At 34.6% G+C, this 24,997-nt stretch overlaps 1 protein-coding gene across 7 annotated transcripts in view; it reads right to left on the bottom strand.

Annotated features, from left to right (window-relative positions):
• Nucleotides 1–24,997, bottom strand: part of YTHDC2 (YTH domain containing 2) — a 78,184-nt gene that overhangs the window by 19,018 nt on the left and 34,169 nt on the right. For 4 of the 7 annotated variants that reach the window (XM_036278975.1, XM_036278978.1, XM_036278982.1 and 1 more), the window contains 13 exons: nt 19,697–19,823; nt 19,142–19,207; nt 16,814–16,992; nt 16,476–16,572; nt 16,308–16,395; nt 16,137–16,217; nt 13,848–13,930; nt 11,143–11,248; nt 9,276–9,395; nt 8,706–8,978; nt 5,616–5,742; nt 4,160–4,365; nt 3,616–3,811 (listed from right to left, as the gene is read on the bottom strand). In XM_036278975.1, coding sequence (XP_036134868.1) covers nt 3,616–3,811; nt 4,160–4,365; nt 5,616–5,742; nt 8,706–8,978; nt 9,276–9,395; nt 11,143–11,248; nt 13,848–13,930; nt 16,137–16,217; nt 16,308–16,395; nt 16,476–16,572; nt 16,814–16,992; nt 19,142–19,207; nt 19,697–19,823 — 1,749 coding nt within the window. The remainder of the gene's footprint in view (nt 1–3,615; nt 3,812–4,159; nt 4,366–5,615; nt 5,743–8,705; nt 8,979–9,275; nt 9,396–11,142; nt 11,249–13,847; nt 13,931–16,136; nt 16,218–16,307; nt 16,396–16,475; nt 16,573–16,813; nt 16,993–19,141; nt 19,208–19,696; nt 19,824–24,997) is intronic. The other 3 variants (XM_036278976.1, XM_036278980.1, XM_036278977.1) reach the window with 3 other exon arrangements.

Raw genomic sequence — 24,997 nt, 5'->3', positions numbered from 1 at the left:
TCCTAACTTGGTGAAGGAAACAGACATACAAGTCCAGGAAGCACAGAGTCCCAAACAAGATGAACCCCAAGAGGCCCACACCAAGACACATCATCATCAAAATGCAAAAGGTTCAAGACAAAGAGAGAATCTTAAAAGCAGCAAGAGAAAAGCAGTTAATTGCTTACAAGGGAGTTCCCATAAGACTGTCAGCTGATTTCTCAAAAACTTTGCAGGCCAGAAGAGAGTGGCAAGAAATATTTAGAGTGATGAAACACAAGAACTTACAACCAAGATCACTCTATCCTGCAAAGCTGTCATTTAGAATCAATGGCCATATAAAGAGTTTCCCAGACAAGAAAAAATTAAAGGAGTTCATCACCACCAATCCGTTATTATATAGAATGTTGAAGGGTCTTTTTGAAGAAAAAGATAAAATATATGAACAAACCAAATGGCAATGAATACATATCTATCGGCAATGGAATCTACAAACAAAATGAACAGGCAGAACAGAAACATTCTTATAGATACAGAGAACATTTTGTTGGTTGCCATATGGGAGGGTTGGGGGAATGGATGAAAAAGGTGAAGGGATTAAGAAGAACAAATTGGTTGCTAGACTGACAAACCTCAAAGAGAAGGGGGTTAGGGGATGGGAAGAAATAAACTAAAGAACTTATATGTATAACTAATTGATACAGACAACAGTGTGGGAAAAGGCGAGAGGAAGGTAGGAGTGGGGAGGAGGAGGTCAATGGGGGAAAAATGAGGAACATCTGCAATACATGCAACAATAAAGATAAAAATAATTAATTAATTAATTAAAATAAATAAAAAAAAAAACAGTAACAAGAAAAGACATCAGTCATGATGAATTATCTTGGTTCGTTTGATCTGGGTGCAAGCAAAGTATCTATCACATCTCTCTGGCCAGAATCCAAAGCAGTGGGCATATTTCTCAGTTCATACACAGCAATGTGTGTATAATTTTTATCGAAATATTCGCTTTTTTAAATATTAGCTATTTAAAATAAACAATGTAACACTGTTTGGGCAACAGTAATCATATTAAAACTGCTGAAGACCACAAAAAAAAATTAACATTATAATCAATAGTACCACTTTAGAATTTAAACCTTTCAAATTCAAAAAGACATAGTGGATCATTAACATGGTTTTCCAAAATCCTGAAAAATAAATAAATAAATAAATTTTGGTAACAAAGTATTACCACCTGAAGGTAATATAATTTGAGCTAGAGAATCTAAAGGATTAATAAGAGCTTAGTAAAGCAACAGAGTAAATAAAATATAGTGTCTGCAGCAGTGTTCCTATTAAGCAAGAGCAATAGGAAAATGAGAAAGAGAACCTATTCACCATGGTAATTCAAAAACAGCAACAAACATCTTACGAATCATCTTAAGGAATATAACCAACCTTTATAAAGTTACCATAAAAAGAATATTGTGAAATTTAATAAAAGGTATGGCTAACCAGAAGAATATTCTAAATTTCCTGGAAGCAAACAATAAAGTAAAATCACAAAAGAATTGTGGGGTGCAAAAAGAGTTACAAGAAGATGACTACTCAATATTCATAAAAAAAAAAAAAAATAGTAACATTATAAAAGAACAGCTTAATAATAGAAAAGCAGCAAAGAGTTACAGGTAGATCCTCCACTATAAAATACTAAAGCTTATTAAAGAATCAAAACTATTGAATAAGATGTTAAAAAATATAAGGGCAGAAGTTTTAAAATGCCAAATGTAGTATGAAATCAATATAAGCTTTCTAAAAGAGGATATATAAGTATTATTTTGGTACAGGTGAGGGGAAATCACTTGGAAAAACATTAGATCTACACTTTAAACCAGACTCACTCAGCTCAACATGGTTGAAAATATTATCTTAAAAATCATATTATAGAAAGAAGAAAAAAAAAAAACAGAATACTTAGGTCCATGGAAGAATGAAACTTGAGGGGGGGAGGGTAATAGAAATGTATCCTGATTGTTGGAAAGGTGAGCAGTATAGGAAAAGATGATTCGATTTGAATCTACCAACTTGTCCAGCCAGAATGGCTCAGTTGACTGAGAGTGGCCCTGTGCACCAAAAGGTGGGCAGTTCAATTCCCAGTCAGGGCATATACCTGGGTTGTGGTTCAATCTCAGATTGGGGCATGTATAAAAAGCACCTATTGATGTTTCTCTCTCACACTGATGTTTCTCTCTCTCACTCTAACTCTCTCCCTTCCTCTCTCTCTGAGCATGTCCTCGGGTGAGGATTAAAAACAAACAAACACAAAAACCCCCACAGAATTCAAAATATGTAAAACTAAAAAAAATAAAAAAGATTATATTACATATGATAGAAAAAAGGTTAATAGCTTTAAAGTCATGAAACGGGCTCTGGTCAGTTTGGCTCAGCAGTTAGAGTGTAGGCCTGCAGACCAAAGAATCACAGGTTCGATTCCAGTCAAGGGCACATACCTCAGTTGCGGTTCGGTCCTTGGCCCTGGTCAGGGTCCTCTGGGAGGCAACCAGTCAATGTGTCTCTCTCACATTGATGTTTCTCTCTCTCTCCCCTCCTTTCCTCCCACCTATCTGAAGATAAATGGAAAAAATACCCTCATGTGAGGATTTAAAAAAACATAAAATCATGAAACTGTATTAAAATTAAGTAAAATATCAGTACTCAAACCTTATCCTACCCTACTCTCTCCCTGATCACTGTGTTTCCAATCACATAACCTTTCTGTCAATTCCTAGATCATTTCTTAGTGCAGAATCTTGGCCCTTGCCAACTTATTTATGTATCTTTACCTGGCTGGCTTCTTCTCATACTTTAGGTCTCAGCTTAAATCACATCTCCTCAGAGAAACTTGTCTAGGGTTTCTTTCTAAAGAAACTCACCCCTGAGGCAGCTCTCTTTATTTCTTTCATAGTAGTCACTTACTTTTTTGTTGTATGTCTACCATCCACAACCATGTAAACTTCTAAGGACAGAAACACCTTGTCTATCTTGTTTTCTATTACATCCTCAATACCTACCACAATACCTGACATATAATAGCTACCCAACAAATATTTGCTGAATCACCAAATAGGAAAAAATTAGAAATAATCAAGATGTCCAACTGTAAAGAAATATTTTAAATGCATTATGCCACTTTAATGTGACAGAATATTTAGCAGCCATTATGTTTTTATATTCTGAATGTTTTTATATTCTGTACATAGAAAACAGCAGAGTATACAATGTCAGTATTGGTAAATTATTTAAAATATGTATATATACAAAAAATACATAATATTAAAAAATGTTTCATATGGGTAATAAGATTATGGGTGACTTTATTATTTCCTTTAAACAGATACCTTTTATGTTAAACTATCATTTAAATTCAGTGGAAGAGAAAAATCAAACTATCAGCAAGATTAACCAAAAATACACAATCAACTTACCTTAAAAATTAATTTCAAGAACATGCTCCAGTATTTTCTAATTAGTCTTAATATATCAAAAGGGAGCTACTACTAAATAAGTTTATGTCATTTCAAAATTTGTTTGGTTTAGTAAAAACAAAAAAATTTCATTTCAAGTAACTTTTTATTTCCTTTATAATACATTTACCTCGAAAGGATGAAGATTCCTGAAGAGCATTACTTGCCAACCTCGCTGGTCCACAGAATACCAATACAGTGACAGGTGTCACTGCTGAACAACATCTAATGTTAGCTATTCTATGGGCTCTGGTCATTTCATCATAAATAAGCCAATCTGTGGGCAGTGCCTGAATTGCTGCAGCTTGACCATTGGCTGGAGGAATCTATTAGGAAAATAAATTTAAAAATTGTTAACGGTGTTCATCACCTAATTTTCTGGCAGTACTTTTAAACTGGAAAAAGTCTCTCAATGAAATAGGTGATGTATACCCAAGCAAAAATTAAAGCAAGTCATTGCTCATGTAGTTTGTACAAAAGCCCTCATTACTGAACACATTAACTCTTCCAACTCTAAGATTCAATCAAAATTTTGTTCCAAAGCTGAATTATACATATATAACTAATTAATTTCTTAAAGCAGGTCAGTAATTGGAACACTTTTCATTGATTTTTCAACTATCTAAATTAGATTAGTTTCCTCTCTAGGCCTAAGAGCATTAAAAATGTTTTACCTTTTTATATTGAGGCTGACTGAGAACTGAAGTGGGATGAAACCGTACTTTTTTCTCCTTTGGCCCTGTCAATACTAAATTCTCTCTGTCCACATGGACTAAATTAGGATACATGCCTGCCACCAACGCAGCTTTAACGACAGCCCAATTCTCGGAATTTGTGTTAACATCTCGAATGTCACCACCACCTCGTGCTCTAACAAAACCTAGAAAAGGAAAAAAACCACACCCACTTTTCCTATTGTTCAAAATATACTTCTCAATTTGTGTTGCTTTTTTTAATTGTATTACCCATGTAAGTTTAATAATATTCAAATTACACAATAAATAATAAAATTTAGTTTAAAATATAGTATCGATGTTCTAAGAAAGTGTATGTTTGCTCAGGCTAAAGAAAGTAGAAGATTCATTCAGGACTTAGGAACTTTTTAAAAATTACACATCCTACAGTCAAGTTCTTCATAAGCTGCTGTCTGAAACACACTAAAATCATGGCTAAAAACCAAACCATTCTTCTGACAGATATTTAATAACTTTTTGGTTATGACAGACACTGGAGGTAGTCAAGTAAATATAGAGTATTCTAGCTTAAATTTCACAAGTCCTGCATATTTCCCCATATTTGAGACAACTCTAAATTTTCTGGTTCATTCCTTGTATTACTTTGGCACTTTAGCTAATCTGTAAATCCAGGTTCTGATACTTTTGTTCTATTTCTTCAATGTACTGTGCTACTCAAAAATAAATTAGCTATTCTAAAATAACAACATTGGCATTCTCTTTAAAATAAAATCGCCCTGACCAGTTTGGCTCAGTGGTTACAGCGTCGGCCTGTGGACCAAAGAGTCACAGGCTTGATTCTGGTCAAGGGCATGTAGCTCAGTTTCAGTTCATTCTCGGCCCTGGCCGGGAACATGCGGGACTCAACCAATCGATGTGTCTTCTCACATGGGTGTTTCTTTCTCTTTCTCTCTCTCTCTCTCTCTAAAAATAAATGGAAAAATATCCTCGGGTGAGGATTTTTAAAAAAATCAAAGTGCCTTCAAATGATTACCTGTTTTATGTTCCAAAAATATGAAGGCCAACATTCATATCAATCTACTTAAATTTTTATAATTTCTATTTCATAGAGTTAAAATATTTATTAATAGTGATAAAATATAACAATTGTACTATCTAAATTGATCTTTGCCAACAAATACATGATAAATTGCTCACTTCCAACAGTATCAAAAGGTATTCATGTATTTCTCAACTACAACTTTTACAATATCAATTTTTTTCAACAAACAAAAGCTGAAGTAACATAGAAATCTACAAAGCTGTTCATGAATATCACAATGTGATAATATCATAAAAGTAATATAAGATGGCATCAGCTAACACTAGAGATACTATTAGATATGTGCAAGGTACTCTCAGTGGCTTAAACAGGTTATTTGGGGAAAAAGTTTACCTGATGCTCTAAGTTGACCGAGCAATTGAGTTCTCATGCCTATGATTATTTCCATGGTAGCCTGTGAAAGAAAATTCTTCTCACAAAAAGCTCGCTCCCACCCATCACTTCGTGCTTTCTGCCATGCCTATAAAAATATAATTATACAAAATACATTTACCAATCACTTCTTAGTTAGGCAGTAAAGTAACTGAAAACCACTACATTAACCATTCAAGGTCAATTCTCCTTCTTCTAATAATTTTATAAAATCCAAGACTTTATTTAAAGAAAAAAGAAAAAAAAAAACAAAAACAAGCTCATAGATACAGAGAAAAGACTGGTAGTTGCTGCAGTAGGTAAAGTGGGTAAAGGTGTCAAAGACACAAACCCAGTTATAAATTAAGTTTAAGCCCTGGGGATGTACAGCATGGTGACTATAGTTGATAACACTATATTGTATATTTGGAAATAGCTAAGAGAGCAGATCTTTAAATAAATTTTTTTTTATTGATATATAATTGACATATAACATTGTATCAGTTTCAGGTATGCAACATAGTGATTCAATGTTTGTATACATTGTGAAACAATCTTTGGAAAAATCTATAGAGCAGATCTTAAAAGTTCTCATCACAAGAGAAAAAATTATAACTGTGTGATGATGGGTTTTAACTAGATTTACTGTGGTGATCATTCTGTAAAACATTCAAGTATTTTATCATTATGCTGTACACCTGAAACTTACATATCAATTATACCTCAATTTTTAAAAAAAACATAATTTAAAAATTAAATATAGAAAATAAAATCTGCCCTGGCTGATTTGGCTCAGCTGTTAGAGCGTTTGCATGTGGACCAATGAATCGCGGGTTCAATTCCAGTCAAGAACATGTACCTCAGTGGCGGTTCGTCCCTGCCCCTGGTCAGGGTCATGCGAGAGGCAACCAGTCAATGTGTCTCTCTCACATCGATGTTTCTCTCTCTCTCCCTCCCTCCCACTCTATCTGAAGATAAATAGAAAAATATCCTCGGCTAAGGATTAAAAGAATAAATAACATAAAATCTAAGACTTTGTGATTTATCATTAGTTCATTTATACTCAAATGCTATGCAAGTCACTGAGTTTATAAAATCTCATTGAGAGAACTAAGTATCAAGTAACCTAAATGACCAGCTATGTAAAAATATTTACTTTGCCCAGCCAGTGAGCTCAGTGGTTGAGTATCAACCCATGGACCAAGAGGTCACTGGTTTGATTCTCAGTCAGAGCACATGCCCAAGTTTCAGGCTCGATTCCCAGTGAGGGGCGTGCAAGAGGCAGCCAATCAATGTGTCTCTCTCATCAATGTTTCTATCTCTCTCTCCCTCTCCCTTCCTCGCTCTCTAAAAATCAATAAAAACATATTTTAAAAATATATATATTTACCTTTCAGATACAGCTGCTAATTTTCCTCCACAGAAATATAGAGGTTTTTCAACTAAGCCATAATAGCACCATTTATATCTAAGAATCCTCTATTCCTCCAAAAATAAGTTCTATATCAACCTCCTAATCAGTCTGAGAATGGAAAGTGGGATTTCTAGAAAACATCTATGTGCAGTATGAAAAAGCTCCTCTTTGAAAATGAGTTATTTTGTTTTGGAATATGACTAATAGACCAAAGCAGTAATTTATCTATCCTTTCTGCTTTTCAAGGAGCTGGGGGAAAAAGCAAAGAATGAACTGGAATTCTCCAAATCTCCCTCTAATTACTGGTACTCAACTGATCTGTTATAATATATATCTAATAGACTCAATTAATAGCAATTGCATTATCCAATGTTCAATAATATTCACAAAAAAAGTTTGTAAATATTTTTGTAAATTGTATGTATTATAAGAAAATGCTTGGAAAAAAGTACTTTCTGCATAAACAAAAAAAATTTTAATGTACATGCATAGACTACATTCAAAAGAATTTAAGGCTAAATAACATGTCTACCTTTTCAAGAAATAACATATACTTTCCTGAATCTAAATTTCTAAATTATATATAATTTCCCTTCCTCAGAGTCTCACTTTCCTTATCTTTTCTTTCCCATTTAGCACTTTCCTTAATTTCTCACTACTATTATCTTAATAGGTTTTAAGTAATTTTTTATATTGCTTTATAAAATTAAGTTCTTAGCATAATATCTTGAGCACACCAAAAAAAGTACTGTAAAAAATATATATATATATTAAATTCAAGATCATTTTCTTCCAAGCTTTGTTCTATATATTTCAAATAACATGCAATGTTTATTAACTAAAATTTAAGAGCATTCCTTGCCCAAGATATAACTAAAAGAAACTTGAGTATTAAAAATAAATACAAGTAGCCTAGCCAGTGTGGCTCAGTGGATTGAGCATCACCCCATGGACTGAGAGGTCCCAGAGTTCAATTCTCTATAAAGGCACATGCCCAGGTTTCGGGCTTGATCCCCAGTAGGGGGCATGCAGGCGGCAGCCGATTGATTTTCTCTCTCTCTCAGAGATGTTTTTCTTTTTTTTTTTAATTTTTTTTCTTTATTGATTTTAGAAAGAGAAGAAGGGAGGAGATAGAAACATCAATGAGAGAGAACATCGATTGGCTGCCTCCTGCATGCCCCCTACTGGGGATCTGGCCCACAACCTGGGCATGTGCCCTGAGCGGGAATCAAACCGGTAACCTCTTGGTGCATGGGTTGATGCTCAACCACTGAGTCACACTGGCTGGGCTCTCACATTGATGTTTCTATCTCTCTCCTTTCCTCTCTAAAAAATCAATAAAAACATGTTTTTAAAAATAATAATACAAAAAATACAAGTATAAATAAAAATAAATAAATATATATATACACACACACACATCTATATATATACACACACACACATATTCCTACAAAGAGAAAATAAAAAAGAAGTAGAGAAAAACTGTGATAATTTTAACATAGTAACAGTAGAAAGATTTTTCTGGGTTATTAATAAAATGTGATTTTATAACAAAACAAAATTAATGGGATATCTGTTTTTTTAATTTCTTACACTTGCTCCAGAAATATGTTTAACCAGCAACATTTTCAGAAATGAAATAATAATGATAGTACCTGGAATGCTCTGAGAAGTGCCATATGATCACTGAATGTTCCTGCAGTGAAACGTTTCCTACAAAGCATAGCTGCACGTTTTTGAGAGGCCTGAGTTGGCAGGACAAAAGGATCTCGATAAGCTAGTGTGCAAGCAATTGTAAGGATGGGGTCCAGACACTTTAAAACAACAGCACACAGGACCATTTTACCAAGATGTGGTTCTACTGGCAAGTCAGCCAAATGATATCCAAGTTCAGTGAGATCTTCCCATGCATCCATTGCATCTATTGTCTAAATAAAAGGATATAAAACAGAATCTGACATAACCAAAAACTGTTTAAGCAAGCAACATACCTAAAAATCTGTAAGAAATATGAATATAAACTGTTTTGCTATCACAGATCACAAAAAAAATATTCTGCTTCAAATATATAAAACAGAGCTACTGTTTTATTACAACTACCACAACAGTATTATTCAAGGTACATCATTAAGATACATTTTTAAAGTACAAAATTAGTTAAAATATGTTCTCATTTGGTTTTAATTTCAAATAGTCAGGTTAAATAAAATTATTAAGACACCAACCTTAAGCATTTGTACAGCATTTCTTATAATTAAAGCTGGTGGAGGTTCAGGAGCTTTCATAAGGAAATCAGCAATAGGACAATTAACTGGAGCTAAGAGCTTGGTATGTAAGCAAAGTTCCTGTAAATAAGAAGAGCAAAAAATTTGAAATACTGAAATTTATCATTGATTTTTATTTTTAAAGAAATCATTAGAACTATAGTTCCCAAAGACACTTGTAGAGTGTCTGACTAAAATGAACAACAGTAAAGGCGACGTCTTTCAAGGAAACATGGGCTCATACTTTGCACTAGGTGACAGTATTTTTATATGCACCCTCAAACAACTCATACCAAGATTACCATTGACACCACTGGCAATGTCTCCTTAACACAGTTTTATATATAGCAATAAGAGTGACTATCCAAAAACTTTTTTTCCCCCTTTATATTGCATTATAGAATCTCATATCCATTCAACAAATATTTAAGTGCTTACTAAGTGCTAGGCACTATACAGCAAGTTGGAGAAAATGAGCACAGGCTGTCAGACAAATGTCTGCCCTTATGGAATTTTCATTGTGTGTGAAAAACAGAGTATTAATTCCTTAATTACCATTGTGATAAGAGCTATGAAGAACACAGGGAGCTAAAGAGGTAAAACAAAAGATTTAATCAAGTTCAGGAACAAGCAGGAAAAGGAAGACATGAGAAGTCAAAAACAATTTCTCTGAGGAAATGACACTTAAACTAAGATATAAAGATTGAGTAGCAGTTAATTATAAAAGGAATAAGGGGAAGGAGTCTAGGGAGAAGAAATAGCACATATGAAGGCTCTAAGACAGATATAAATAAGACATGCTTGGGAAATTGAAACTACTGGTATGAGTGGAGAGAGGACAAAAGGTAAGAATTAAAACAGGAAAGATACTTTAGGCACTTGTTAAGAATTTTGTATTTTATCCTAAGAACATAAAATGGCACATGAGCATGAAGAAGTGGGAAGTCATCTAGTATGTGGAAACCAAACATATGATCCAGTGTCTCTTTAAAGGTTTGGAAATCAGCATCTAGCTCAGCACACCAAAGAATCAAATTAATGTTCTGATAGTTTTCCCTAAAAACTACAGTGTCTAGCTGTTCCATGAAGTCAGAAAACCTAAAGGAAAACAATAAATGCTAGGAAATCTTGGGGAACTAAGTCTCAAATCTAACAAGGTAATCTCAGCATCTTAAACTGAGTTTTTGGTATTATGTTGTGGGCCTTAAATAATTTATTTTCTAATCCTCATTGAAAACATAAAAGGTGAAAACTACATGGCTGACAGATTCCTAGAATGTTACACAAAAACAAATAATATTCTTATAAACTACACCATAACTTAAGTGCGCTCAAGTAATTCTTTAAAACTTTGGAGGTTTATGCCCTGGTTGGTTTGGCTCAGCAGTTAGAGCGTCGGCCTGCGGCCCAGAGAGACCCGGGTTTGGTTCCCACTAAGGGCGGTTTCCACTAAGGGCGTGTACCTTGGTTGAGGTTTGTCCCCCGCCCTGGTTCGGTCGTGTGGGTGGCAACAACTCATGTGTCCCTTTCACGTTGAATGTTTCTCTCTCGCTCCCTCCCACTCTATCTGAACAGAATATAGGAAAATGTCCTCAGGGGAGGATAAAAATTAATTAATTAATTAATTAAAACTTTGGAGGTTTATGAATTAAATTTTCTTGTATGTAAAATATATTAGTTATATACATAACCACTCTCCATAATATATATTTGATCATTTTGTTTAATAAATTGATTACTGAAAAGTCCAATAAGCATAAGTTGAAATGGCCCTTTCTCCTCCCTCACCCACAAAAAAAAAGCCTTATAGAGTTACGAAAACTTCTACCTGTAATGGCATTCTCAAAAGTTCTGGAGTCTGAAATTCCAACATATTCTGGAATCGGAGTCTACTGAACAGACGAAAACAAATTCCAGGTCTACAACGCCCTGCCCTTTAAAGTAAAATACAAAATTAAGACTCAAGAAATAAAGATTATAAGGAAACTGTATAATCAATGTGATTTAGGAAACAGAACAAAAAATCAGTGTCAGGACATCTGACCTTGAATCCCTACTCTGAAACTTATCCTCTATGAATCTTTCAGATGGCACTTCACTTGTCTAGGACGCAATTATCTCATTTATACAGTGAGATTCATGAATGATACTTGATATACTGTAGGCAAAGTAGGTTTACAGCTGCCAGTAAGTGAAACACAGTTTATTCTTGTACTATTATTTATTATTGTATTTATTATTAGTATTAACCTACTTCTGTCCACCTCTGTACACGTAGGGTAATGATAAAAATTTTAAAAGAATTGTATATGAAATTGAGTAAAAAAATAAACCATGAATAAACACATGATAATTTAAATTTAATCAATTTTACTGAGCTATACCAAGCACTGTTTTCAGGCACACCAATGAGAGTTGTACAATTATGTACTACACAACTCCAAGGCAGTGTCATTTACTCATCATCATAAAAACTTGTATAATATTCTGGGAATTAACAACAATATCTTGAGGAAAAGTAGGCTCTTAATTTCACCCAAAGCTGCTGTATCAGCTAATGGCAAGGCTGACTATGCTAAGTGATAAAGATGCAGAAATAATCCCCATCTTCACAAAGCTCACAGTCCAGAGTGGCAAACCTAACTATAACACAGTGTGATACAAGTTATAAAATCCAACATTGTTGGACCGTTTCTTTCTTCATCAAATACTTCCCTTGTTATATACCTATCAGCTTTCCTATTTATACAACCACCTCTGAGAGATTTTTCTTTGCAGTCTTTAAATGTTGATGTTACCCTGAGTTTAGATCGGACTTCTGCTCTCCTTACTTTACCCTCTCCCAAGGTGATCTTAATTATCCTCCTGTCTTCAATTTCCATCCATCTAGATCTCCTTATTCTAATTCTAACCTATACTTTAGAAGCCTCTTAGCTCCACTTGATTTTTCCAGTCAGCTCAAACTCAACACAACTAAAAGTTAATTCTTCTTCCCAACATAAGCACTCTTTCCATTTTCCCTATCAGACAGTGGCACCACCATCCACAAAATTTTCTAAAATAGAAACCTGTATGACATCCTTGATTCCAGTCTATTCTTTAACCCTCACTCCCTGCACAAATGATCAGTAATATTCTTCTTACTATCTCTTGAGTGAATTATCTACTTCTTTTTATTTCTACCATCACAGTAACAAATTCAGGCTACTCTCCTCTTTCCCTTATTGTGAATGGAATTATTAATGAAGGAGCCTTCTACCACCATTTTTGTTTCCACCAATTCATTCCTTAAAGAGCTGAAAGAATACTATAATCCTGCCATACCCTGGTTTATTTATAGTCCTTAAGGACTTGTCGGCAACTTACCTCTTTCCGCTCATTTTTTACTATTTTCTGCTATTAAACTCCATCCAAAAAACTTTCTTGTTCACTCTTGCTTTTAGGCCTTTGTGTATATGTATGCGTTCCCTCTGCCGGAAATGCCTTTCCACAACATTTCTTCATTCATATTTATCTCAGATTCTACCTTAACTCCTCTAGAAGCATTATCCAGTTGTAGCTCAGATCACACAGTATTAAAATTGCTTAATTTATTGGACTACAAGAAGAACTGTAACATTCCCCCATCTCAAACTTTACCCATTAGATTTATTCATCATTACATCCCTAACACGAAAATTGGTCTTTATTAACTGATTTTTAAAAATCTTTTTTGGGCCCTGGCTGGTTTGGCTCAGTGGTTATTGTAGCAGCCTGCGGACCAAAGGATCGCGGGTTCAATTCGTTAAGGGCATATGCCTGGGTTGCAGGTTTCCCCAGCCCTGACCACGGCTGTGCCAGAGGCAACTAATCGATGTATCTCTCTCTACATCAATGTTTCTCTCTCTACCTCCCTCCCTTCCACTGTCTCTAAAATAAATAAATAAATAAATAAATAAATAAATAAATGGGGGGAAAAATTTTTTTTAAAGCTTTTTTTGACCCTGGCTGGTTTGGCTCAGTGATTAGAGCATCAGCCCATGGACCAAGGGTTGGAGTTCGATTCCTGATCAAGGGCATGTACCTGAGTTGCAGGTTTGATCCCCAACCCCAGTCACTGTCGTGAGGAGTCAACCAATGGATGTGTCTCTCTTATATTGATGTTTCTCTCTCTCTCCCTTCTACTCTCTCTAAAAATCAATGAAAAAATATCCTCAGGTAAGGATTAAAATAAATAGCTCTTTTGTATAATACAAAAATTAGTCCTTCATCCTGTATTGCAAATGTTTGACAATTTTGCTTTTATTTGTTTTACGTTTCTTACATTTCATAAATGTAGATTATAGTAGACCAAAGTTTTTAATTTTAATGTAATCTGAATGTGATATTTTTTAAAAGTATTAAAATAGTTTGCTTTGCAAAATAATATAAAATGTAGACTAACATGAAAATTTTAACATTTTACAGACAGAAGAATATACATTAATATGTAATACATATGAAAATGTTTCCATTTTACAGGCAGTTGATTCAATGTACATTAAATAACATTACCTGCCTTTTCGTTGTATGGCACTAGCTTTGGAAATCCACACCATTTTTAACATTGTAACAAAATTCAGTGCATCAAAGGATTTCTGTAATATTTAAATCATCTCCATGTTAAAACATAAAAGGTATTTAAAAAGAAATAGCGAAAACATTATACCGTAATGTGACAAGTTTAATTCAGAGCTCCTCTTAATTATATAATTACAACAGGGTAATTTTAAAACAAAATTTTTTTAAATCCAGATTTCTGACTACAAGCATTCTAAGGAAAAAGAATAAAAACTAAACTCAGAAGAGCTGAATAACTTCCTCACTCTGTGACTTGCTGAGCTATTTGTTTCTCTCTGCTATTGTTAAAAATAATAGCAGTCAGTTCTCATAGGCATCAAGATTGGAAAGAACCGATCTATTCTCTTCATGTCGTCCATCAGATTTACATCATTGTGGAGAATAGGAATGATCAGGGAAAGGCAGTTTTCTAAAATACTTTCCAGGGAACTTGATCTAGAGAAATAAGAATAACAATTGCTGAACCAATCTGACCCCATCCATTTTACCTCCTCCTGAGATTAATGCAGTCAGCCTATCCAGAATGTTCGAGCATACTTCCTCAAAGAATCTAAAGTGAAAATTTACTGTACAGAAGTATTTTTAAAGACTGCATTCCTAACTAAAATATATACTTCAATTGTTCAGTGACATAATAATTTCCTTTTCAAAAAATAACTATATAAAATACAAATGTGTTTCTCATAACAGTATAATTGAGAGATTTATAGAAAAGATGTTACTAATTTAATTTTTAATAAAATGCTACATTTGTCAACATTATATGTAAAGTAACTTTTGACATTACCATCATGTTCCAAATCATGTGTATTTGATAAATAAACCCAAAGAAATTAATTTCTAAAATATTCAAAATCTACTTCGGCTTTAGATAATTTTAGGACAATAAAATCTGAATTTTCTTTGACTCACTATTCAGATTTTTAATAATATTCATAAACTATCCTCCTATAAACATTAAATGTATCCCTTTTTTACAGTATCCAACTATAATGAAATGCCCAAATTTTATAATAAAATTTTATTTTCTATAAGATATTCCTAAAAACTACACTGAAAACATTATAAAGTAATTTACATATTTTTCACATTAAAAATAATCATTTAACCTTGGCCAGTTTGGCTCAGTGGTTAGAGTATCAGCTTGCGGTCCAGAGAGACCCCAGTTTGGTTCCCGCTAAGGGCACATACCTTGGTTGCAGTTTGTCCCCGGCCCTGGTTGGGTCGTGTGGGAGGCAGCCACTCTGTGTGTCCCTTTTCACGTCGATGTTTCTCCCTTTCTCCCTCTCTCTCTCTTCCTCTGTCTCCCTCCCACTTTATCTGAACAAAAAATGGAAAAATGTCCTTGGGTGAGGATAAAAAATATAAAATAAAAATATAATCATTTAGCCGTAGCCAGTTTGGCTCAGCAGTTAGGGAAAAATATCCTTGGGTGAGGATTAAAAAAAAAATCATTTATATCCACTAGAACAAACATAATTTGCCTTCCACAACATGGATAGCATTTCTTTCCTTGACAAATAAACTACCGTTATCATTTTCAATTCTTCCAGTGAAAGGTTAAGTTCAGAGTATTGAGAATTGCTAGACATTCCAATACTAAAATAATGCTGCCTTTTATTTGCAGCAGGGGATGGTACTAAATATTTTAGCCTTTGCAGAGAGTCTTTGTTACAACTACTCAAATACGCCAATGCAGTGTTAAAACAGGCATAGATAATAGGTCAAAGAATAAATATGACAGTGTTCCAGTGAAATTTATTTTTATAAAAGCACGTGATGGTGGCTTTGTTTGCTTTCTTTCAGCATGGTTCTCTTGCACTAAATATATTTTGAATACCTACTGTATGTGAGACATGTAAGATATAACAATAAATAAGAAGAACATGGGTCATTCCCACATGTAGAAGGAAAACATACAAAATATGTAATCAAATGCTCAGAGTTTAATCACTGTAACTAGCCAAACCCTTTACTTTCTTCCTAGTATTTAGTGAGCAAAAGCTAATTTTTTTGTATAATTTATTAAAATAACAAGATAGATTCTATACACTGAATTGTTTATGGTACAATATTCACTTTAGTGAAATTAACATTTACTACGTTAAATTTATCTAGAACCAGAAAATTTCCCATAAAGTGAATTCTGCTTATAGAAGCATGAATTTAAATGCAACTTAACCTTCCTCATTTAAGTTGAAAATACAACTTATCTACACATACCTCTTTCACCTTACCAGAATCAATAACAAAGACAACATCATTGACTGTGATGCTGGTTTCAGCAATATTGGTGGAAAGAATCTGCAATGGGAAGTTATGTCATAGTTAATATGAAAACAGAACCAATGACGACTAAAATAAAAAAAAAAAAGAAAATTTTATGAAGCTTACTATTTTTCGAACACCTGCAGGTGGGTTTTTTAATACTTTCTTTTGATCGGATGTTTGCATATTTGAATGAAGCATAAAGACTTGATATCTGTTGACAATTGGAAGAGAAAATGTACTATGGTACCTATCTTTTATTTAAAGCAAAAAAGATAAAGCTTTAGCTTTTACCTTTGTGTATTGTCAGCAAACCGCTTGTCATCAAATAGAATGCGGTCTCTCAGTCCAACAATTTCATCATATCCAGGTAAGAAAATTAATATTGCACCTTGGAGAAAAATGATTTTGTTAATTTTAAATTTCATTGTAAAACCAGAACCAATCAACAGAATTAGCTATAATGAACTATAATTTCATGTTTTCAAGTACTGATAAACTGTAATACTTATGACACAAGAGATTATGCATTATTATCAAGGGAATTATATAAAAATTTATACACACAAAATATTAATTTTTAAATCAAAGTATACATTTTGTTCCAGATCTCTTAGACAACACTTATTTACCAGCATCACAACTATGGCAGATATTGTATAGAAGATGCATGATTAAATCCAAGTCTACTTTTTCATCATCAAAACTATGATGATAAGCTTTCAGGAGCTCTCTATCTTCTGCAGTAAGGTCATTTCCATTTGTTTGAACCAGAGAACTTTCATCTAGATTTCCAAATTCTAATGAAGCACTAAAAAAAAAAAAAAAAAAACCCACAAAACAACCAAGTCAATTTTAATTAAAAAGAGTAAGTCTTTAAGGCCAATAAGCCCTACTATGTCCTTCTTCAAATTTTCAATATACATTAAGGAAGGTAGTGATACTTAATGTCATAGCTATAATTCATGTTTTAGTTTAAAGTACATTATTCAAAGTAAAATTTGGCAATAAATACTTTTTAAAAAACACAGTCTAAAGAAATTTCTCAAAAGAAAATATGCAAATGGCCAAAAAACACATGAAAAAATATTAGTCATTAGAGAAACAAATATCAAAACCACAATGAGACAACACTTCACATCCACTAAGAAGACTATAATTAAAAAGACACATTAGAAAGGGTGTGGAGAAATCCGAACTTCCCCCTCATACATTGCTACTAGGAATGTAAAACATTGCAGCCACTTTGAAAAACAATGTGACAGTTCCTCAAAATGTTAAACATAGTGTTACCATATGCCCCAGCAATTTGACTCTTAGGTATATACGCAAAAGAAATAAAAACATATGTCTATATAAAAATTTGTATACAAATGTTCATACAAATATTATTCATAACAGTCAAAAAGTAGAAAAAAACAAAATGTTCATCAACTGATGAACGGATAAACAAACTGTAGTCTGTCCACAGAATAGAATATTAGTCAGAAAAAAAATGCTGCAACATGGATAAAACTAGAAAACATTATGCTAGGTGAACAAAGCCAATCATAGAAGACCACGAATCATATTACATGATTCCAATTATATGAAATGTCCAGAACAGACAAATCTATAAAAACAGAAAGTAGATTAGTGGTTGCTTAGGGCTGGGAAAATTGGGGGAATTGAGGAGCTACTACTAATTAGTATTGATTTCCTCTGTGATGAATATGTTCTCAAAATTGATTGTAGTAATAATGATTGCATAATACTGTAAACATACTAAAAACCATTAAATCATATACTTAAATGGGTAAATTACATGGTTTGTGAATTTTATCTCAATAAAAATTTAAAAACCAAACTTCCACTCATCATTTATATTTTCTTAGTAGGCTGTTTCTCATTCTTCACTATGACAAAAACCACTCTAAAGAAAATTTTTTAAAAATTCTATAGGTACCAACTTAACAGACTCTTAATTTGGTAGTTCTATACTAAAACTAAATTAATTATGCTGTTTTCCAAAAGCCAGAATCAGCATAAATTACTAAAATAAATGCCTTGATTCTTCTTCCTGTATGAAAAAAATATGAACTACTGCTATCACCAGTAATTATCAATAAGATTTCTAGGAAGTTCAGTATAGTGCAATCTCTCTAAATAAAGTTTAGCAGAAAGATAATCATAAGGCTGCTTTCAATAGGGAAAATGTTAAACTTATACAACTTTATAAATGCAGTATTTAAATTTTAAAATCCATTTTAAAACGATCCAAGTTTTTTTCTTACTATTTAACAGATAAATGAAGAAGATAGTATATTCTTTATTTTAAGCTATAAACTTTAGATATCAATTATCAATTATAGAGTTATAAATTTAATTTTAGATATTTGGATTTTATAAATGATAATGTCAAAATAAAAAGAAAGCCTATTTACCCAGGATAATTAAAATATTATCCAGATAATAACTTTACTTGATAATTTGTACTGTTTAGTGAGTTATAGTTAACACTATAAAAATGTCTGAAACATTCAAAATGTTAGCACTAAAAGGATTGCAAGTTCTGAGTGGTATTATTGAAATGACAACAAAACCCACCATACCAGAATTAGCATTTGGATTTGCCAAATAATTTTGCCAGTCAGTTTACACATTTTATATTCCCTTCCTTACCATTTTAGTGAAGTTCTGGGAAAATGCAGAGATAAATATATGTATTTGTAGCTACCACGTTTAACTGAAAATTCCCTTTCTGCTTTTTCAAAATAAAATAAAAATAAGATAAATATTATAACACAGCAGATCTTATTAGCAACCTACCAAAAAAAAAGTCAGAAAAATTTCTTAGAATCATACACATAAAAAAAATATCTCTGAATAAAAGACTGTAAATTCGTCACTTTCTATGATTTACATGGCTAAGCTTTTTTAAAAAGCTGTTTGGATTAATTAAACATAGTATAAAGTTTTACCTGTAAGATTCTAGAAGATCCACAATTTCAGTCTGCCCAAAGTGTTTAGCCCAATCTAAAGCCATCCTGCCAAAATTCAAAGATATCATCAAATTAAAACAGAGACATAATGTTCTCAAAATTATAAAACTAGTAATCACTCAAAATTATTCATTTTACCCAACAGAGATGTACCAGCAATTATTACATAATAGCTTTTAATATAAATATAAATATGAGAAATAAAAAAAAAAATATGTGTCCCTGGCTGGTTGGGCTCAGCAGTTAGAGCATCAGTCCAAGGACCAAAAGGTCACAGGTTCGATTTCCAGTCAAGGTTATGTACCCGGGTTGTAGGTTTGATCTCTAGCCCCAGGCGGGGTCATGCAAGAGGCAACAAATCAATGTGTCTCTCTCACATCAATGTTTCTTTCTCTGTCTCTTTCTCCCTCCCTCTTTTCAATTCTCTCTAAGAAAATCTATGAAAACATATCCTCAGATGAGGATTAACCAAAAAAAAAAAGATATGTGCAGCTGTACAAAGAAATACAAAGAAATAATGCTGTTAAAAATTACCAGCCATTTGATGCTTTGCTATGGACATTGGCTCCCATACTAATTAACTGCTCTACTTGACTTGAAAAACCTCGTCCTGCAGCAACCATCAGAACTGTTGCACTGGTTTCACTATGTCTGTAATCGACTAAAATAAGGAAAAGATAAATATGTGTTAAATTTCCAAATTATTTTAAATCATTTAACTTTTTAAAAAATTTAATAAAAGAATTGAGTATCAAGAGAATTAACCTGAGACTTGCTCCTTCACCTAACTATATGATGACAACATTACATAACCGTTAACTCATATCATCCCAGGAGATGCTATTGATATGCCCTTAGTATAAACAGGATGGACTAGGGACTATCATTTGGAAGGTCAGAGAAGAAATGATAGTTGTTAAGCTATCTTAAGCTTATCAAGACAACTCAAAAAGAAAAGGAAAGCTACTAATTTATAGAACCTTTAATCTTCCTAAATCTAGATACACTTGCCTTGTTCATCAAATGATATGATAGAATTAAAGAATTAAAAAGTTAATTTTTCATCAGCAGCTGATAATGATTAAAAGTACAAATGCAAAGTTTAAGAGCATTTCTTGTTTTTCTTTTGTTTTGCTTTTATTCCTCCATCATTCTAGGCTATTATTTTCAAAGATTTTTAGTGGAAATAACACTGGCAGAAAGTTTACATATCATAAAATCCCTCCATGAAAAAATAACTAAAGTTCTACTGAATTTAAGTTCCGTCTTAGAATATATTTCTCAAGCAGTGCATTATAACTGCTTAGTGCTAATTTGCTTAAATTATAAAATTTGTAATTTCAGAAAGAAATCACCACTGAACAAAACCTCTGTAGTAAAATTTAAGATAATTACAAAAGGAAAAATTTAATTTCTATATATACCCAATTATCCTCATATAACACTCTAAACCATGGTATCCAGTACTAATATAAATCAATGGTTCTTTAGGTGGGGAAGGAGACTTACAAGAGATTTATCTCAGGTATTTTATTTCTGAAAGCACAGATAGCAATGCCTTACTCCTACATTCAAATTCAATAGGTCTGGGATGGCCAGGTACATGCATTTTTATTTATTTTTATTTTTTATTTTTTTTTATTCTCACTCAAGGACATTTTTCCATTTTTTGTTCAGATAGAGTGGGAGGGAGAGAGAGGAAGAGAGAGAGAAACATCGACATGAAAAGGACATATTGAGTGGTTGCCACCCACACGACCCCAACCAGGGCCAGGGACAAACTGCAACCAAGGTATGTGCCCTTAGTGGGAACCGAACCCGGCACTCTGGTCCGCAGGCTGACGCTCTAACTGCTGAGCCAAACCGGCCAGGGCAGTACATGCATTTTTAAAGGGGTCTGCAAAGATTATGATCTATACTCACTATATGAGAATTACTGCTTCAACTAAATATTCAATTAATAGCCTTGGAGAACAGAACCAAAATGTGTATATTCTAAGCAGAGAAGTATGATTAAGTGTGGGTGTTTTAAAACATTCAAAAAGTATTTAATACTCCTCCCTTTAAGAGGTAGAGCCTAATCCCCTTCTCACTGTGAGCTGGACTAAGTTACTCACTCTAACAAAGTAATGGCATGCAACTTTGAAGACAAGGTCATAAAAGGTATCTACAGCTTCCTGCTTGCTTTTTCTCCTTCTCTTTAAAATTACTCACTCTAGGAGAAGCCAGCTGGCCACATCCTGGGAACACTAAGGCATCCCTCGAGAGAGCTCCCAATAGCAAGAAAACTGTGGCCTTCTGCCAATAGCAGAGATGAACTGAGGCCCCTTGCCAACAGCCATGTGAATGAGCCTTCTTGGAAGTAAATCCTCCAGCTCTGGTAAACCTTCAGATGACCAAAGCCCCTGATAACAGTTGAACCACTGGAAGACAGAACCACTCCCAGATTCTTGACTCTCAGAAACTCTGTGAGATAAATGTTTTCGGTTGCTAATTTGGGGGACCAATTGTTATGCAACAATAGATGACTAGAAGAGTGAGCATGACAGAGAATGCCTGGTCTTACTAAACCAGCTAATTACTAGCTCCTTCCACAGAATATTACAGGAAACTGATGGCGTTAAAAAGAAACCTATGAGGTCCAAGGGTTCCTGGATTACAGGAAGTATTTTCACCTCTGGTACCAATTAAAAGTTGAGATTTTAGAAGAGAAACAAAAATATGGGAAGTGAGTAACTGTTCATAGAGCTACCATAATATTTTAGTTTACCTCACAAGGCTTATGACATTAGAGTACTGAAGTCTGGAAAATATTCAATAAAATACAAGGAAGAGGGACTTGGGCCCACAGGATAACCATTACGCATGCTATCGTCTAGTAGCCACTAAAGAAATAGCTAGGAAGAGAGTCAAGAATAATATATAAATACTTTAAAATGCTCCATAAATATTTTAAAGCAACATGTCTCCGAGTTTAAATTTCCTAATTGTCAGTTAAGATTGCTAAACTATTTCGAGTAAATATTTGAAGAAATAATGGAGGAAAAAGATTACCAGAAAATTCGAGATGAATAAATGTCTACATTTCCAAGTATTTAAAAAATTACTTTTCGCCCTGGCTGGTTTAGCTCAGAGGTTCGACCCAAGTATCTCGGAATCTATTCCAGTCAAGCGCATGTACCTTGGTTGTGGTTCAGTCCCCAGCCCTGGTCAGGGTCATGCAGAAGGTAACCAATTGGTGTATCTCTCTCACATCGATGTTTCTCTCTCTCTCTCTCTCTTTCCCCCTCTCCCCATGCCCCATTCTATCTGAAGATAAATGAAAAAATATCCTCAGGTGAGGATTAAAAAAATAAAACATAAATTATTATGCCCTGGCCATTTTGGCTCAACAGTTAGAGCATCAGCCTGCAAACCAGAGAGACTCAGGTTCGGTTCCCGCTCAGGGCACATACCTTGGTTGCAGTTTGTTCCTGGCCCCTGGCTGGGGTTGTGTAGGTGGCAACCACTCGATGTGTCTCTGTCACATCAATGTTTCTCTCTCTCTCTTCCTCCCCTTCTCCCTCCCGCTATATCTGAAGATAAATGCAAAAATGTCCTAGGTGAGGATAAAAAAATATAGTTTACAAGATACAGATTTTTTTAAATGAATGATGAGCTAAAAAAGGGTAGATCAATAGGAGTCAAAATATATTTACAAAGAACAAGACATGCCAAAAGACCTCCATTTCTTTCTTAAGAGATATGTTAGATTAGTAGATGTATGGAATTATAACCACTTGAAAAACCATACCAGTATGTTGACCTAAAGCCTCTTCTAGCATACACAATTCTTGATCATTAACTCAGGCCTCTCAAGTTTATAAACTGAGAAAGTTTATTAATATACTACATAACAAATATAAGTAAAAAAAAATGTTAAGCAGAAATGATGGGCCAAATCTTCTTACAAAACGAGATTTAAAAGGAATAAATAGAGCCCTGGCTGGGTGGCTCATTTGATTGGAGCATTGTCATCCCATACACCAAAAAATCACGGTTCCAGGTCAGGGCACATACCTAGGTTGCGGGTTCAATCCCCAGTCGGAGAGCCTGTGGGAAGCAACTGATCAATGTTTCCCTCTCACATCGGTGTTTCTCTCTTTTTCTCTCTCTCGCTCCCTTCTTCTCTCTAAAAATCAATAAAAACATATCCTCGAGTGAGGATTTTTTATAAAAGGAATAAATAGAAATGTCTTAAGCTCAAAAAATTCAAAACAAGGAAATTATACAGGGGTATTAATCACATGTTAAAAAAGAACTAGAAGTTTCAAAGACAACATGAATCGGTAAGACAAATGTGGTTGGCAAAGAGCTATAGTGACTATAGGCTGAATTACTATAAGTAAAGAATAGAGGCTTTTAGGCTGATAGACCTAACTCTACCCAAAGCTGATCACTAAGTCAGCGATTCTCAACCTGCGGGTTGCGACCCCTTTGGGGGTCGAACGACTCACAGAAGTCGCCTGAGGCATAACAGTAGCAAAATTACAGTTATAAAGTAGCAATGAAAATAATTTTATGGTTGGGGATCACCACAACATGAGGAACTGTATTAAAGGGTCACGGCATCAGAAAGGCTGAGAACCACTGCACTAAGTGATTATCACTCAGAACTGGACACCAGAGGTGGTGAATATAACCAGAGGAGGCGAACGAAGACCGGAGAGTATTAGATATCATGTTATGTTAAAGAGGAACAATTGAAGTCATAGATATGGTCAGCCCAGAAAAAAAAAGGAGAAAGAATATCTTCATATATCTGAAGGTATATCAGGCATAAATAGATACTAAATTTCTTCATTATCTCTGAAGAAGCAAGAAGCAAAAGGGTAGAAGTTATATAGATTGATTTTATTTTAAAACATACTTTTACAAAATTAACAATTAAGCCCAACCAGTGTAGTTCAGTGGCTGAGCATCAACCCATGCACCAAGAAGTCACCAGTTCCATTCCCAGTCAGGGCACGTGCCCAGGTTGTAGGCCAAATCTCCAGTGGGAGGCATGCAGGAAGTGACCAATGGATGTTCTCTCTCATCGATGTTTCTATCTCTCTCTCCCTAACGTCAATAAAGAAAAATTTTTTTAATAAAAATTAACAATTCAAACAAACCAAATTTGAAAAAAAAATTGTCTTTAAGAAAGATAGTGGGGAGAAAAAAATGGCGGTGGAGTGAATGGAGCTACACGGACCATCTCCCAGGACCAAACTGGATTTACAACGAATATAAAGACATCGTCAGGAAGGAGCAACTGAAAGGCAGCCTGGAGGATCACATAACCAGGGACACTGACTCAATCCTGGTAGGCTTGTGAGGACGCGAGAGGGAGCCAGGAGCCCACGGTCCGCAACGGCCTGGGCTGGGACCAGGGGGCTCGGCGGGAAGCTGCTGCCACCTCGGCTGCATGCTAAGCCCTCGGCTGGTGCCACACGGACTCGGCTGAGACCAGGGGGCTCGGCGGAAAGCTGCTGCCGCCTCGGCTGTGTCCTAAGCCCTCAGCTGGTGCTGCACAGACTCGGCTGAGACCAGGGGGCTCGGCGGGAAGCTGCTGCCGCCTCAGCTGCGAATTTGGCTGAGCACTACGCCCTCGGCTGGTGCCACAGACTCGGTCGCCCTTAGCAGGGAGCAGCGCCGTCGGGTGAAAAGTCCCAGGCGGCTCCATGACAGAGTCTGGACAGAGGCTAAATTGGCAGCATCCACTCACCTTGGGCTCCGGCAGAGGGAAAGCAGACTGGACTGGAACTGTGTGGGGACACTCGGGATTTGGAGGGTGCTCAGAGCTTTTGCTGAGTG

The sequence above is a fragment of the Molossus molossus genome, unplaced genomic scaffold, assembly GCF_014108415.1.
Source record: "Molossus molossus isolate mMolMol1 unplaced genomic scaffold, mMolMol1.p scaffold_m16_p_3, whole genome shotgun sequence".
Classification (NCBI taxonomy): domain Eukaryota; kingdom Metazoa; phylum Chordata; class Mammalia; order Chiroptera; family Molossidae; genus Molossus; species Molossus molossus.
Note: the sequence above shows the minus strand (reverse complement) of the source record. Positions and strands in the feature narration are given on the sequence as shown.